Raw genomic sequence first — 15,232 nt, 5'->3', positions numbered from 1 at the left:
TTTGTAGCTAAGATTTATTGTTCATTTACTATGTTCCAAGCATCTTTCCTTGCCATCTTCAAAACAATTCTCTGAGGGTGTATTATTATATATTCATTATTATTTGTACTGGAGAAAAACTGAAGATTGGAAGTATTGACCAACTTGCCCAAGGTTACCAAACTGGTAAGTGGCAGAACTGGATTTTGAATGCACTTCCATTTGACTGCAGAGCTGGCTACCAAGTTCTACTGTGATTTCTGCAGAATAAAAAAGGTTCGTTAGGAGAAGATTCAATTCTCACCAAATTACAATGACCATTTATATCAAATCAGGGCTAATCAAAAATACATAAATAGAGAAATTCACCTTGTAGATAGCCCGGGTTGGGAGTGTTGTACATCTAACATAGAATTGGCAAGGTGACTTTTAGTGGGATATCCAATTATGGAAGGACAGATGTTTCTGAGCAGTAACAATTTAACTGGAACCTCACTTTTTCCAATCAAAAAATCAATAGGATTTTTCCAATCCTATTATTCCTACCTGCCATCCTCAGAGCAAAATGGATTTCCCTTACTTTAGGTGTGCCAATTTTATATTAAAATATTGGCCTTTCTTTAGCTGAAATTTCTACTCATATTAAATTTGGGCTTAAAGAAGGTGGACTTGATGAAAACAATGCTCATTTAAAATGAAAACTTTATCTCAAACTTCTCAGGCCACCAATACTTCCTGTCCCTGGTTGAGCAACTGTAAATAAAAGTCAAAATTCTAGGTCAATAGTTCTCACTCTTGATGGCATATTAGAATGATCCATAGCATCCAGGATTGTAATGTATTGTTAGTGGTAAATAACAACTGTTCTAGACCAGATTAAAATATAAATTTGGGTTACCTGGCTTTTTAGGTCCATTTTTACATTTGCTAAGATACCTTTTTTTTTTTTTTGTCATACTTCTCTAGGGCTTGGACAGCTTCAGAAAACAATTGTATATTAGTTTGGTTTGCTTGAAAAGTAACATTTGCATTTTGCTATTTGAAATGTTAGCATTCCTCATGATTTTTTCTTAGAATTTACCCCTCTTTCCCCATTTGTTTTTACTCTACGCACTTTCTAAGGGTAAGCTCATTAATGTGTGAAACAGAGAAAGTGGAAGGACTCAGGAGCAGGTTTCAAGCAACCCTATGGGAATTCACCTAAGAAATATTCAGTCTAAAATTGAGTTTTTCAAATGATAGGTTAGGACCCATTAATGCAGGGGTCGGAAAGCTCTTACTATTAATTGACAGAGAGTAAATGCTTTAGTTTTGCAGGTCATATGGTCTCTGATGCAACTTTCAACTCTGCTGCTGAAGTTCAAAAGCAGCCTTATTACACAGATAATACGTAAACCAAATTATAGATGGACGAGTGTCTGTGCTCTATAATACTCTATTTATGGGTACGAAAATGAGAATTTCATGTAATTCTTGCATGTCACACAATATTAGTCATCTTCTGATTTTTAAAAGGCATTTAAAAATGCAAAAACCATTCTTAACTTACAGACTGTACAAAATCAGGCAGTGGGCTAGATTTGACCTGCAGGCTACAGTTTGCCAACCCCTGCATTAGTGCAATGAGAATCTCTGGCTGTGGGACCCAGTCATCAGTACTTTTTAGAGCTCCTCCAGTGATTCCAACATGAAATCAAGGTTGTGAATACCTGCATTAGTGGGCCACGAACTCAGTTCACTGAATCGAGTAAGTGCACAGATTCTAGAGCCCGATTGACTGGGTTTCAACTAATTCCACTATCAGCTGATATGTTGGACTACTTACTTTATCTCTCTGTACCTTAGTTTCATCTTTGTAAACAGCGGTGCTAATAGTCTGTACCTTATAGAAGTTTTGACAGGATTAAGTGAGTAAATATATATGTAAATCAATTAGAGGAGAGCCTGAAGCAAAGCAAATGCTATCAGCAGTGTCAGCTATTATTCATAACCTAATTGTAATAAACATCTAGAGATGGATACACCAAAGATGATGAAACAGTTGATTTGTATAACATCACAAACTATAAAAAAGAGACATTTTCTTTTCCAGTGATCACATATGTGAGCATTTCTTAACATTTATTTAGAAATCCTTAATAAAAATTCCAAACGAGAAATTTTGGGGGGGGGGGCATAATCTCTGACTACATTACAAGAAGATAAGAAATTTATGTGGAAAAGAAAAAGTTAAGAAAAATGTAAAAGTTAACAAAGAACCCAATTGCAATAGCTCGGGAAAACACAGATACAGACACATAGACCCAGAGAAACACACACAAATGCGCTCTTCTAAAATAACCCTTAAGTTAAGGAAGACATTAACACAATAATTCTTGACTATTTAGGAATTAGCTAAAAGAACACTATGCATAAAAATTCAGTGAGAATGGCCAAAAGTGACCTTCTAAAATTCTCAGCCTCAATTGTTTTAATATTAAACAAAAAATGAATAAGTAATAGAATAGCAAAATAAGCCTAAAAGAAATTCAGAGGAAGAAGTCAATAAAGATAAGAGGAAAAATAACCAAAGATAAACTATTGGGATTGATAAATATAACAAAAATAGCTTTTTAAAAGACCAACAAAATAAAAAAATCATTGCAAATTTTAGTCAAGATGAGAAGATATAAAACACAAATATGCAATACTAGGGATGAGAAAAATATAAAGTATACAGAGGAATTTTTTTTTAGCTTTTTTAATTGTATAGTACAACATATATACAAAGCACAGAAATAAAAAAGCAATGGTTTTCAAAGCCCTCTTCAGGAAGTAGTTACAGGATAGATCCCAGCGTTTGTTATGGGCTACCATATGATCCTCTCATATTTTTCCTTCTAGCTGCTCCAGAATATAGGAGGCTAGAGGGCTTAAATACTTTCTTAGCATCACAATTGACTTTTTCCCCATCTTTTTTTTGTGAAAAATGACATATATATATAAAAAAGCTATAAATTTCAAAGCACAGCACCACAATTAGTTGTAGGGCATATTTCAGTGTTTGACATGGGTTGCAATTTCACAATTTTAGGTTTTTATTTCTAGCTGTTCTAAAATACTGGCGTCTAAAAGAGATATCAATTTAATGATTCAGCATTCATATTCACTTGTTAAATCCTGTCATCTCTGTATAATGCCACCATCGCCTTCAATCTTTCCATACCTCTCTTTAGGGGTATTTGGGTTATGGCGATTCTTGATTTTTCATATTGGAAGGGACTGTCACTAATATGGGGTAAGAAGATGGAACTATTTAATGTTCTGGAGAGGCTGGGCTAGGTGTCAGGACTTATCTGGACCAAGGACCAATCTGGAGGTTGCAGGTTCCTGGAAAGTTACTCTAGTTCTTGGAACCCTTGTGGAATCTTATAAATTGCCCTAGGTGTTCTTTAGGATTAGCTGGAATGGTCCTGGTTGGGGTTTGGCAGGTTATGATAAGTAGTAAGGACTACCTAAGGCTTGTGTACGAGCAGCCTCCAGAGTAGCCTCTTGACTCTATTTGAACTCTCTCTGTCACTGCTACTTTATTAATTACACTTCTTTTCCCCCTTTTGGTCGGGATGGAGTTGTAGTTGCTGATCCCACGGTGTCAGGTTACAGAGGCAATTTTTTAAACTAAAATTAAAACATATTATTATGTTCAATTCCTTTCCAACATTTTAAAGGATTAACTAAAACAAAAATGCCTAGAAAAGTATAAATGATTAAATTAGCTTACGGAAAAGTTTAAGACCTGAGCAAGTAAGTAGCCACGAAGGAAACTTCTTCCAGAAAATGCCCTTTGGGAGGAAATAATTAAATCAAAATGTAGAACATTCTAAAAGACATCTCTTTTGGAAACTTTAAAAGGTCAATGAGAAAAGGAGTTGGATAATCAGCCTACACTAAAAGAGAGGTAACAAACAAATTCAATGAGTGAATGTAGATCATATACTGATTTTAAACAAAGCAGCTATAAAAGACACTCAGGACATTTGGGACAATTGGAGAAATTTGAAAGTGGACCACATTTAGATTATATTATGGGATTATCAAAATTTTTAGATCATAAAATGGTTGTGCTGGTTTAAGGAATATCCTTTTTCTTAGGAGATGCATGCTAAAGTGTATAGAGTTAAAGTGTCATTATGGAAGAAAATATATTAATATACATTGTTGGTTTTGAATATTTCCCTTTGCTTAAAAATTTTCAAGATCAGATAATATAATTTATTCATGTATAATTTGAGAATAGATACCTGTTCATCTAGTTTTTTTCATCTAACTTTTTTGTCCTTCATATTTTGAAAGGAAAGATACAAGGATAATAAAAAGAATTTTCTTTTTCACAAACCATTTGAGAGCAAGTTACTAACACGATGCATTCTATTTGTGTATCTTTTTAACAAGCAAGGAATTCTTCTGCATAACCACATATAACCATCAAAATCAGGAAATTAACATTGAAATATATAGCCATCTAGTCCTCAGACTTCAGTGAAAGTTTACCAGTTGTCCTAATAATGACCTTTTTTGGGGGGGAGGGATATTTGAAATCTAAGTAAATATCCTATTTATAATCAAACTTTCAATTGTTTAATCATTTACAATCAATGTTATACTTATGAATTCTTATCTTATTTAGTGGGTTTTAATCTTTTATTATTACTATTTATTTTGATACTAAAATTGTTCCAGATTTGGTCAGTGGGAAATCTGTGTTCTTTTGATACATTCTATCACTTCTTTTTTGAAAAAAAAAACCCAAACAAGCAGTTTTAGTCACACATCCTAAGTGTACAGTCAGTGGCTACTGGTAAAAATCACATAGTAATGCATTTACCACCACAATCTATATGAGAACATTCTATTTCTTCTGGAAAAATGAAAAAAAAATCCCATATCCCTCCCTTATGTCCTCCTATTATTGACATTTTTTTTTTGATAAAGTGTTCATCTATTCTTAAAAATAATCTTCTAATAGAGAGGAGATGGATGCTATTTCTAAATCGTTTCCATGTTTAACACAGGCACAGAATAGTGATTCTTAAATTATTTGTAAGAGAAATAGGCAAAGAAAAATCCATATAGCTTTTTGAAAGCACATGCACATGGGTACATACAAGTAAAGTGCAGAAAATTTTTATATATAGTGAATAAAGATAAAAAGATCGTAAATACACTATTAAATGCAGCATGATACTAAAAGAATCTTATATAATGTCCAAGTAACTTAAACCAGGATGAGAAGGATAGTGCAATTTTATAATATCCATTGATATCATTCATCATTTGAACATACTACAGAACAGAATTACAATGGTAGCAATAGAGGTTCAAAAGGTTAACAGACATTCCTAAAGAAAGAAAAGTTTAGAAAGTATCCCTTTTATACCAGGGAAAACAGATATCTTGTCTTCCATAATAATTGTAGGAAAGTTATTATCATAATTAATCACATCATAAGGCCATACACGTCAACATTCAAACTTTCAGCTGTGATGCTGAAGGCTTTTCATAGAATACAATATCTTTTTGTCATTAAATATCTTAGTTTAGGACTAGACGGAAATGTCTTAACATTATAAGGGTGATGATTGCAAAGGAGATATCATAATTAATGGTATGACGTTCATATATAAACATGCTGCCAGCACTATCATTATGTAACATTGTTTAGAAAGTTCTAATGAATGCCATATAAGAGAAAAAGTGGCCATAAATAGTTACTCAAAATGAAGAAACAAGATTATCATTTTTTATAAAGAATATGTTTGTCTAATTTGGAAACCAAAGACCGTCAACTATTTTAACACAGTTACAAAATGAATATACATAAAGTAATATATACACCTTAGGCCAAAAATAAATACTTCAAAATACAACAAAATGTTTTAATTAAAATAGCAAAATTTATAAAATATCTCTTATGAAAGTACGTAAAATTTATTTGAAGAAAATTTCAAACTCTTCTTGGGGACCTAAAAGAAGATGCAACTCAATGGAAAGATATAATAGAGTCCCGATTGGAAGATCTAACATTGCAAAAAAAATAGCTAATCTATTCCTTCAGTATTCTGACTAAAATAACAGTGGGAATATTTTGGCATTGTATAAAGGTTAACTTTCCCAAATGATCCAAAACTCATTGGAGAAATAAATTAACAAAGACATCTGCTTCCAGTCAGGGCTGACTACCTTTGCTGCAGATTAACCTTCCAGCTGATGACAAGTGGAAAAGCTGGACAGCTTTAAAACATCTAATGGAGGGCTGCAGAGGCTACCAACACAGTAGGATTTGAGGCTGAGAGGAGATGTGCAAAGAGGCAAGCCTGACATTTGCCACCAGCCTTCCTCTGGAAACATTTGTTTGTAAGTGGACCTGAGAGGCAGCGAAGCTTTTCAGACATGTTGGCCGTTTCACAGAGTGAGAGGAACCACAGCTGGGGTTAAGGAACCACTGAGAAACAGGAGCCAGGACAAGTAAACACCACGAGATGTCAGCTGGGGCCTCTGGAAGGCTAACTGCTAGAAGATGGGGTGAAGAGAAACAACGTCTTTAAAAGACTGAATCCTAGCGGAACTCAGCTCTGTCACTGATTGGAATAGGCTGGTCTTCCTCGACCAGGACAGTCACCAGGCGACAGGTGATGACCTGCTCTCGCTGTACTCACCTCACTCACCTCACCCTGCTCCTGACTCGGATAGATCCTGTCTTGTATTTAAAATGTCCATATTTTATTCCATATGGATTTTCTGTAATTAATTTTGAGTTTTAAAAATATTGCATTGAGATTTCATTTATCTTGATTACTAAGGTTTTGCTGCTCTTTAAATTTTGGACCTGAGTTGATACCTCCCTGGCCTCACCCTAGTTCTGGCCCTGAATTGTGCCCTTGAAATGAGTAGATTTTGTTGCATGCAAATTATACATTAGCAAAGCTGTTAAAAAAATAAATGAAAAAAAAGGTTTACTTTTGTTGGTAATTAAGGAAATAAAAATTGGAACACAATCATATTGGCAAAAATAAAATGATTTCCAGCATATCATTTGGCAAGAAGTTTCAAAGGCATATACTCTCAAAATACACTGGTGGATATACAAATTGCTGTAACTTTTCTGGAAGCACATTTGGCAATATTCATCAAAAACCTCTAAAATGCTTATACCTTTGATATAACACAATTCTGCTTCTAGAAACTAATGTCATGTACACAGAGATGAGTCTACAAGGGTGTCTACTGCAGCATTGTTTAAGAGACTGCAAAGTGAAAATAACTGAAATATTAAAAAATATGGCATAGGTTATTTTGGACTATCAAACGTCTGCACCCTGCTTGCTGTGCTAAACTGATAGCGTCCAGCTTGCTGAACCAAATTGTTGGCCAAAAAAAAGAGGGAAACATCAAAAGAGATGTCAACACACTCCAATACAGGAGCTGAGGTTGCCAGTGAAAGCATGGCTTACCCAGCACTGATGGGAAAGCGGGGGACTCACGTAGAGAAAAGACAGGGCAAGGCCTGCTTTGCTCTGAGTATTCATCCCTATGGCCAGTAGATCCCAGTTTGCTGGCAAACAGTGGGAGCTCACCCCTCTCATGCACAGTGGAAGGACCACTGCTTTCTCCCACCAAGGACAGGTACACCACTAGGACGAGGATGGAGGGACTGTGAACTGGATGTCATAACTATTTCAGCGTGACCATCTGCAGTGAATGTTTACATATGCTCAGGACACAAGGGGAAGGAACTCAGCAGCACATCATTATTAGCTGGGGGATGTGTTCTATCTCTGTTGTCTCTCTTGGCCAACACATCTGGTCCAAATCACAAGATGCATTTGTGGGTGCAGGGAAAGGTGGCAGTCTGAGCTCAAACCATCCTCTAACTCGGGTCAAGTACACTATGGCAAGTGTATCAGATGTAATATTATGCAACCACAAAACTGCTGTTTTATGAATGCATTTGTTGATATGGCAAAACAGTCACTGAGTGAAGAAAAAACAGGTTTCAGAGTATTACATAAAACAATGTCCTGTTTTTAAGTGTACATTTATAAATATGCATAGAAAAAAATCTGGAAGATTTGCACCAAAATGGCCACAGGGCTTATGTCTGAATGGCAGGATAGGGGATGATCTTTATCCTCTCTTGAGGAAGGAAGTAGAAAATGTTGGTTAAGGATGAGGGCTCTCCAATCCAACTGACGGGATTTGCATGCCCCCCAAATTTCTTAACCTTTTTGACTTTTGTGCAAAGGGAATAACACTTACCCCGTAGAGTTACTGTCTGGTTAAAATGAAATGATCCTTGTAAAGGAGTTGACAGGGTGCCTGGTACAAGACAGGTTTTCAGTAAGAAATATTAATGTCTGTAAATTCCCATTGTTCTATAATGAATATGTATTATATGTATTTATGTTTGCATCATAACTCTGTTAAAACAAAATGATAGTACAAGTTAAACATTCTTCTCTCATGATAATATGGTTTTTGCAAAGCAGGGAACTCATTTTCTCTATCACTAGATACTGCTTCATGCATTGTACCTGAGGTCCAAAGTGGTACATAGGCTGCAGATCTGTAATTGCTCTTGCATGGAAACTGTTAAGGAATATTTACAAGTTGAGGTCCCTAAAGGTTGAGAGTACAAAGGCCTAATCTTAATCAGAAACAGCCTCACTTTCAAATTGAAATGGAAGAAACATAGGTAATCAGAAAACGTTAACTTGTCTTCCTCCTTTATTTATCACCAGAGATTGGAATTTCGCGTCCCCAATTCAACTGAGTTGGGTTTCCTTGTTGTAGTTAGTCAGTTGTTTGAGATGTAAGAATACCTTGTAGGGTTATGCATTCCTCAGAGAGAAACCCAGCCCTTTTCCTTTGGACTTTCAAGGCAAACTGTTGAATTTCAGTTTGATATAAAAAATATCAGAAGAAAAAAGGCTCTGGAGGAGGTGAGGGCGTGGGTTCTCCTCCCATCCTGTACAATGGGGATTGGTGTGGTGCCAGGGGACTGAGAGAAGAACATGCAATGTTTCAGGATTTGGGAGGCTTACAATGGCCCTGAGTCATTCACTTCTTTGAGACAGGCTCACACACCTAGAAAGAGCCTTTCTAGGCAATAAAGTATCCTAAGATTCCATTGGCTGTCAGTTTTATGGTACTCTTGGCTACATTAGCTACACCACCTTAGCTACCTTAGTCCTCCCTGTTAGGCTTAGCTGCTCTTAGCATGGCATTTAAGCCTATGGAGGTGAATTATTGCACCATCACAAAAACAAGTTCAATAAAAATCAGAAAATGGGAAAATTATTGATAATGGGTTATCTCTTGTATTTGCTGTCAATTCTTGACCTTTTCTGCTCCAGATTCTTGAAATCGGTCCCAACATACATCAGAACCAATTTCATTCAAGTAACAACAACAACAATGAAATCAGTACGCTGCTATCTTGATTTCTCTCCATTAATGCTTGTCAGTATTGCTTATTGATACAGATCTCTTTAAAAGCAGAGGTTTTCTTTCTTCAGTCTGCTTAAAATTTTCTTTAACCTCTCCTGCTTACATTATATGATTCTCTTTGTGGAAAATTTTTAAAAGATTAAAAAAATAGAAAAAAAACTTATTCACAATCCCATCACTCAGAGAAAACCCTGTGATTTTTTTTTTCAGTATTGTTTCTTTTAGTTCACTTATCACAGAAAACTACACAGATAGGTGCTTATAAGATATGTAGCTCTAATACTAATAGCTGAAAATCTACTATGTAAACATACAAGCTTACCAGCTGTCTTTATTGGTGGTGTTGTCACAGTGGTATTGGGATGACTTACGTTATTTCCTGCAGACGCATAACCTGTAAAAACAAGTCGGGAAAATTATTTAAAATATGCTCCCCAAACACTTTCACAGAGTTTTCAGTAATCATCTAGAAACCAAAGTAAAAAGAAATTCTTTCCAAGAATGTGAGGCTCAGTTTCCCAATTCAGAATTTGTATAAATCACTTTTGAGATACTCTCCCATCTGTACCCTCTGTCAGGACTCATTCTCCAAAGGAATTCACAGTGGAGTATTCAGTCCTGTCTAAAAGCTCAATTTCATCACAAAGTTAAAGAGACTTCTAACATTGGGAACCCATCTACAGCATATCTCAGGATGACCTTTGAGGATTCATTGAAATTTAGAGATGGGAGGGATTTTAGATACCATCTCAACTGTGCTTTATTTAAAAGGTACTAAGAAAGTGGGGCCCATGGAGGTTAGTTCAATTTACATAGTTTAGCCCAGAGTAAAATTCTGGTCATTTGTCATTCCTGCAACTAGTATTTAATGCCTGTCATGTGCCTGACAATGTGTGGGATATGTAAATGAAGACACAGGTTTTGCTTTTAATGAATTATTGGCCATGTTGACCCTGACACCCAGCTCAGACCTCTTTTCTGTAACAATTAAATGGACAGTTCAAAAAACTTTCTTCTTGGGTTCCTAGAAAGAGAGACAAAGAGAGGGAGAGAGCAAGAGAGGGAGAGAGAGAGAGAGAGGAGAGATAAAATGCCTTTTTAACTTTATTAGTCATTTAAAACATGTGCTTTTCCTGTTGGTGTACCTGCAGGGGTATGTGACAGGATATACGGGTGAGCGTGGTCTGCTATGTGGAGCACTGATTTTGCCGAACCAAATGCAAGCAAATATTCCTCTCCCTCCCTCCCTCTCTTCCTACTTCCCTCTACTTCATTCCTTGCTTATTCAACCAATATCCCCTTATGTGCCAAGCACTGTGCTAGATTATAGAGATAACTGATGAATAAAGTCCTTTTGGATTTCCCAATTAAATGAGTATATTATGACTGGGAATGCAAATTTGCCTGAATTTTTAAACAAGACCCAGGAACTTTTTAAAGAGGGTTCTAGTTTATGACATAATTTCCTAATTAAAGTAATATCACACTGCGTTCTAAAATTATTTTTTAGCACCAGAATCTGATTTTCACATAAAAAGCTTATTTGAAAATCCACTATAAAGTAGATATCAGGGGATGCTGTAGATATATATGTGCATATTCAGGGTCTAGAGTTCAAAGCTTCCCAATATCCCATCTTAATCCCTGGAGAAATTACAGAAATCCTGTGCCTCTGCAGGCCATAATTTGAAAATTATTGAATGACGTAGAAAGCTCTCTGCACCAAAATCTTCAAGATGCAAGGTCTGATAGAGGCTCTTCTACTAGCTGTTTGACAATGCCAAAATATTTTCAATCTATAGTCACAACTTCCTGATATGTGGAATAAATAGATTATATAGATCACTGCTAAGGTCTCTTCTAGCTCTTAAAGGCTATCATTGTATTGGATGCTCTGTTTTATTACATATATGGTTTCCTTGTTTTTATATATTGCATCATCACTCACTTAGAGACAACTTAGATTTCTCTCCTTCCTGACTCCCATATCCAGTGCACCAGTAGGCCTTCCCTGTTATACCTCTAAAATACATCTTAAATTTCTTCACTTTTACTCATCTCCATTGTTACTATCCTCTTCCATGGTTTCATTGGCCTCAATGACTATAATGGGTTATTAGCCAGTGTCCAAAATTCTTCTCACGACTGCCTATAATCCACTCTCCATACAGCAACAAGAGAGATGTTTTTAAAAACACAAATCAGATAACATTGTTTCTTGGCTTTAACTTTGCGATGGCTTTCCCTTGTACTCAAAATGTAATCTCTGCTCTTTATCATGCCCTCAAAAAATTAGGTTCCATCTTTGCCTCCTTCCCTGTGCTCCAATATTGGACTTCTAACTTTCCTTGAGTACACTAACCTTGCTTCTGTCTCAGAACGTTTGCCCTTGCTGTCCCTTCTGCCTACAGTGCCCTTTCCCTAGATTTTGCAAAATTTCCTCCCTGTCCTTATTCAACTCTCACTCAGTTTACTAAGAGAAGATGTTCCCACTATCTTTTTCTAAAGCAGACTTCTACATTCATGCCTCTTGCCATAACTGGTTTTATTCTCTTTGTGTTTTTTTTTACTGTCTTTTCTCATTTTAATACTTTACTTGTTGCTCTGTTTATTGTCTGTGTTTCCCCCACCAGCTCCCCCGACCCAGCCAGAATAGACAGAGAACTCATTTGTCTTACTGCTGTGTCTTCAGTGTCTGGCTCAGCCTCAGGCATGTAATTAATGAAAGAAAAAAATGAATGAATGAATTCAGGGGTTGGGAATCAAGTCATTTCCTTAAAAATTTACTCTCTATTTGGAGGATGAAATCCAATAGACTTTGAATTGGAAATATTGGCTTTATCCTTAAGATTAGAAAAAGCAAGACCATCCTTTTTTTTCTCTCTCCTGCCAAAGATGTTTAACCTTCCTTATCTTCTAGATTCTTCTCTTCAATAATGAGTCAATGAAGAATAATCTGTTCTCACACCTTTCTATCATTCAAGGCAGTTTCCTTGAAGAGCCTGAGAAGATGCTGGGGTGAGATCAGCGTTGGCAATGAAGGCTGCTGGAGCCTTCAGAGTCCTGTTGTTTCAGTGATACCTTGAGAAGTGCCATCGAAGGCCTTCACTCACTATCCGCCTGTGTAGTTGTCATTGTGAAGAATTTATTCTTTTCTAGAATGCTTTCCAAATGTTGGCTGCTCTAAGTCATACGAGGCTCTTCCAAATATTGTGTCCCTACACCGAAAAAATAAAAAAGGATGTGATGCTCTAATTTTGACTGAGTAGTCCCCAATTTGTCCCCTGGAACAACAAAGAATGCTTCCTTTCTTTTCTGTTTAATAGCCCTACAAATTTTTGAATATATTTAGATATTACACAACATCATTGCTACTTAAAAAAAGATTAGAGTAGCCTTGTTGGCCTTCTGTTTTCCTTTTCTCTCTGACATGTCAAGAACCATCAATCACATACCCTGGTTTCTTCCTTCGTCTATCTTATTAGCACAGCTAATACTTATATAGTACCTAATACATGCCAGGCACTAGAATAAGTGCCTTCCATTATTTGCCTTACTTAATCTTTATGCTATTACTATGAGGTAGATACCAACATTATGCCCAGTTTACAAAAAGGAATTTGAGGTAAAGAGAGGGTAAGTAATTTACCTTAAGTTTACCCATTCTTTAAGATAATTCGAACCAGGATTTTGACCCAGTTATTTCTGTGCCACATCCCTATCTTCTTAACTGTTAGACTTTTTTTTCTATTAGTCTACCTTAGAAAATGCTACGTCTCTTTCCTCCTTCCAAGAGTGTGCAACTGACCCTTGATAATGGAGTGTGTGAAGTAATGAACACAGAGTGCCTTTAGAATGATCTTCTCCTTTATTTGAAAACCTTTAAACTTGGGTTAGAACAATGCCTGCATGTAAGAGGAGGATTAACTTTCTCAGGAAGAAGGCAAACATTACATTAATTCAATACAATTTAATAACACCTTTGCATTATTTCTTTATTTTAATGGATTGATTTAGGCTTCTTCCAAAACAGCATAAAACCTCAGCCAGTAAGAGTTGCTTTTTTTTTATTTTTAATTTTTCCTTCATCACATCTCAGTAATGGATCCACAGAAAGGGAAAAAACTCCTGTGTGGGTTTCAGAGTTCATGCTTGTGGTTTGTACCATTTTGTCAGAAGCATGATATTGTATGTTTTCAAAATTGAAGGCCAGATATCTGACATCACTGTCATAAATTAGTCTATAATTTGAAAGTTAAGCTCATCATAACACAAACAAATCAACTATTCTATTAATACAAGGTGTTTCTCATAATGTTACATACAGTTATTATAATTCTAGCTAGGCTCGAATTGAAGCATGCTTCTCCTACTGGAAAACTGTGATCCAGCCACAATAACTGGACTCCGATATGCTATCTCCACCCCATTTGCCCCCTGAGTTTCAGTAAAATCTATCCACCAGCTTGGGATTGATTTATTCATTTAAGTACAGTAGAATATAAATGAAGCAAATTGTATTTTAATCTATAATCTCATACCTGATACAAGAGCATAAATTTAAAAATTTTCACTTACCTGACAATAGTAGAGCAATTATTAGCTTTTCATACATTCTGAGATCATGAGCTGGTTGGCAAAAGTCAGTGTAAGAAAACCGCCAGCACCACCAAGGACAGTGTCAGGCTCTGACCCAGCCTGGACACTCTTATCTTTTAGGCCCACCTTTCCGAGGCCATCATCAGCTGATAGACAGGCAGCATTTAAAATTCTGCAAAGTTGTTAAACACCAGTCAATAAAGATACTTGGGTATCTGCTTAGCTGGGATGATTAAGATGTTGAAAAAAATCTTCTCTTCAAGGAACTAACTGCCATGCATTAAAGTTGCTTTGCATAAATCAAGTAGGCATTGCAAGGTAGTAGCAGTTGGATGCTTCCAACTGAACAAGCCAGAATCAGACTGTGGAAGCCTGAGGCCTCCTGCTGTCCAAGATGAAAATGACTCCTCATAGGTGATACAAATGTATTTGAGAACTTGAATGACCACTTGAGTGCTCTTGCTTTAAAAAAAACACTCAAACTCCTGTCAAATTATCCAGCAATGTATACCTGAGACACAAGAATTTGTTAATTCAAAATAGGGTTCAAATGAACAGATGGTATTTGTGTATTGTGGAACCTGTGAATAGTTTCTCTCAAGAAGATGCTTCATTAGGTAAGCGTCAGCTACTAACAGAATAATAAATGCAAACACTCAAAAACAAACAAAAACAAAAACCACAAAGTACCCTTGTTGTAAAGCAGGTTAAAATGAGGGGCGTGGAAGTCTGAACAAGAGCAATTTTAAAAGGAGGCAGAGCAAACACAATATGAATTAGATCTGAAACAGCTCAAAGAAAGGTGACTGGATACTGCTCCTAAATTGTCACACTTCCTGAAAGATTTATCTGTGGGAACCTTTCCTGCCTGTCCCCAGAAAATCAATTTGCCAAGTAAACTGGTTGTATATATATATATGTATTTTTACATTTACCGTAAATGCAGTCTTTCTTTTTTTAAAAAAACTATTTATGAAGTGGCTATTGCAGCTTCAGGAAACTTGGTCAGAGAGAAGAACTTCATTTACTGGGTGGAAGATGGGAATAAATATGAGTGGAACATTCTAGAAAGAAGGGCGCTTGAGATTAAGAGATGGATGAAGGAACTAGAGGCAGACTAGAGGCCAAGAATGAGGGTCATGGAGGGATAAGCTGAGGGGCAGCACAA

At 36.1% G+C, this 15,232-nt stretch overlaps 1 protein-coding gene across 2 annotated transcripts in view; it reads right to left on the bottom strand.

Moving 5' to 3' along the window:
* Positions 1-14,266, bottom strand: part of GYPA (glycophorin A (MNS blood group)) — a 28,704-nt gene extending 14,438 nt beyond the window's left edge. The window contains exons 1-3 of one of the 2 annotated variants that reach the window (XM_077139586.1): positions 14,044-14,266; positions 9,788-9,859; positions 8,275-8,334 (exon numbers count right to left, since the gene is read on the bottom strand). In XM_077139586.1, the coding sequence (XP_076995701.1) occupies positions 8,275-8,334; positions 9,788-9,859; positions 14,044-14,080 (169 nt within the window). In that variant the 5' untranslated portion in view covers positions 14,081-14,266. The remainder of the gene's footprint in view (positions 1-8,274; positions 8,335-9,787; positions 9,860-14,043) is intronic. The other variant, XM_077139587.1, reaches the window with a different exon arrangement.
* Between the last annotated feature and the right edge of the window lie 966 nt (positions 14,267-15,232).

The sequence above is a fragment of the Tamandua tetradactyla genome, chromosome 22 (genome assembly GCF_023851605.1).
Source record: "Tamandua tetradactyla isolate mTamTet1 chromosome 22, mTamTet1.pri, whole genome shotgun sequence".
Lineage (NCBI taxonomy): Eukaryota > Metazoa > Chordata > Mammalia > Pilosa > Myrmecophagidae > Tamandua > Tamandua tetradactyla.
Note: the sequence above shows the minus strand (reverse complement) of the source record. Positions and strands in the feature narration are given on the sequence as shown.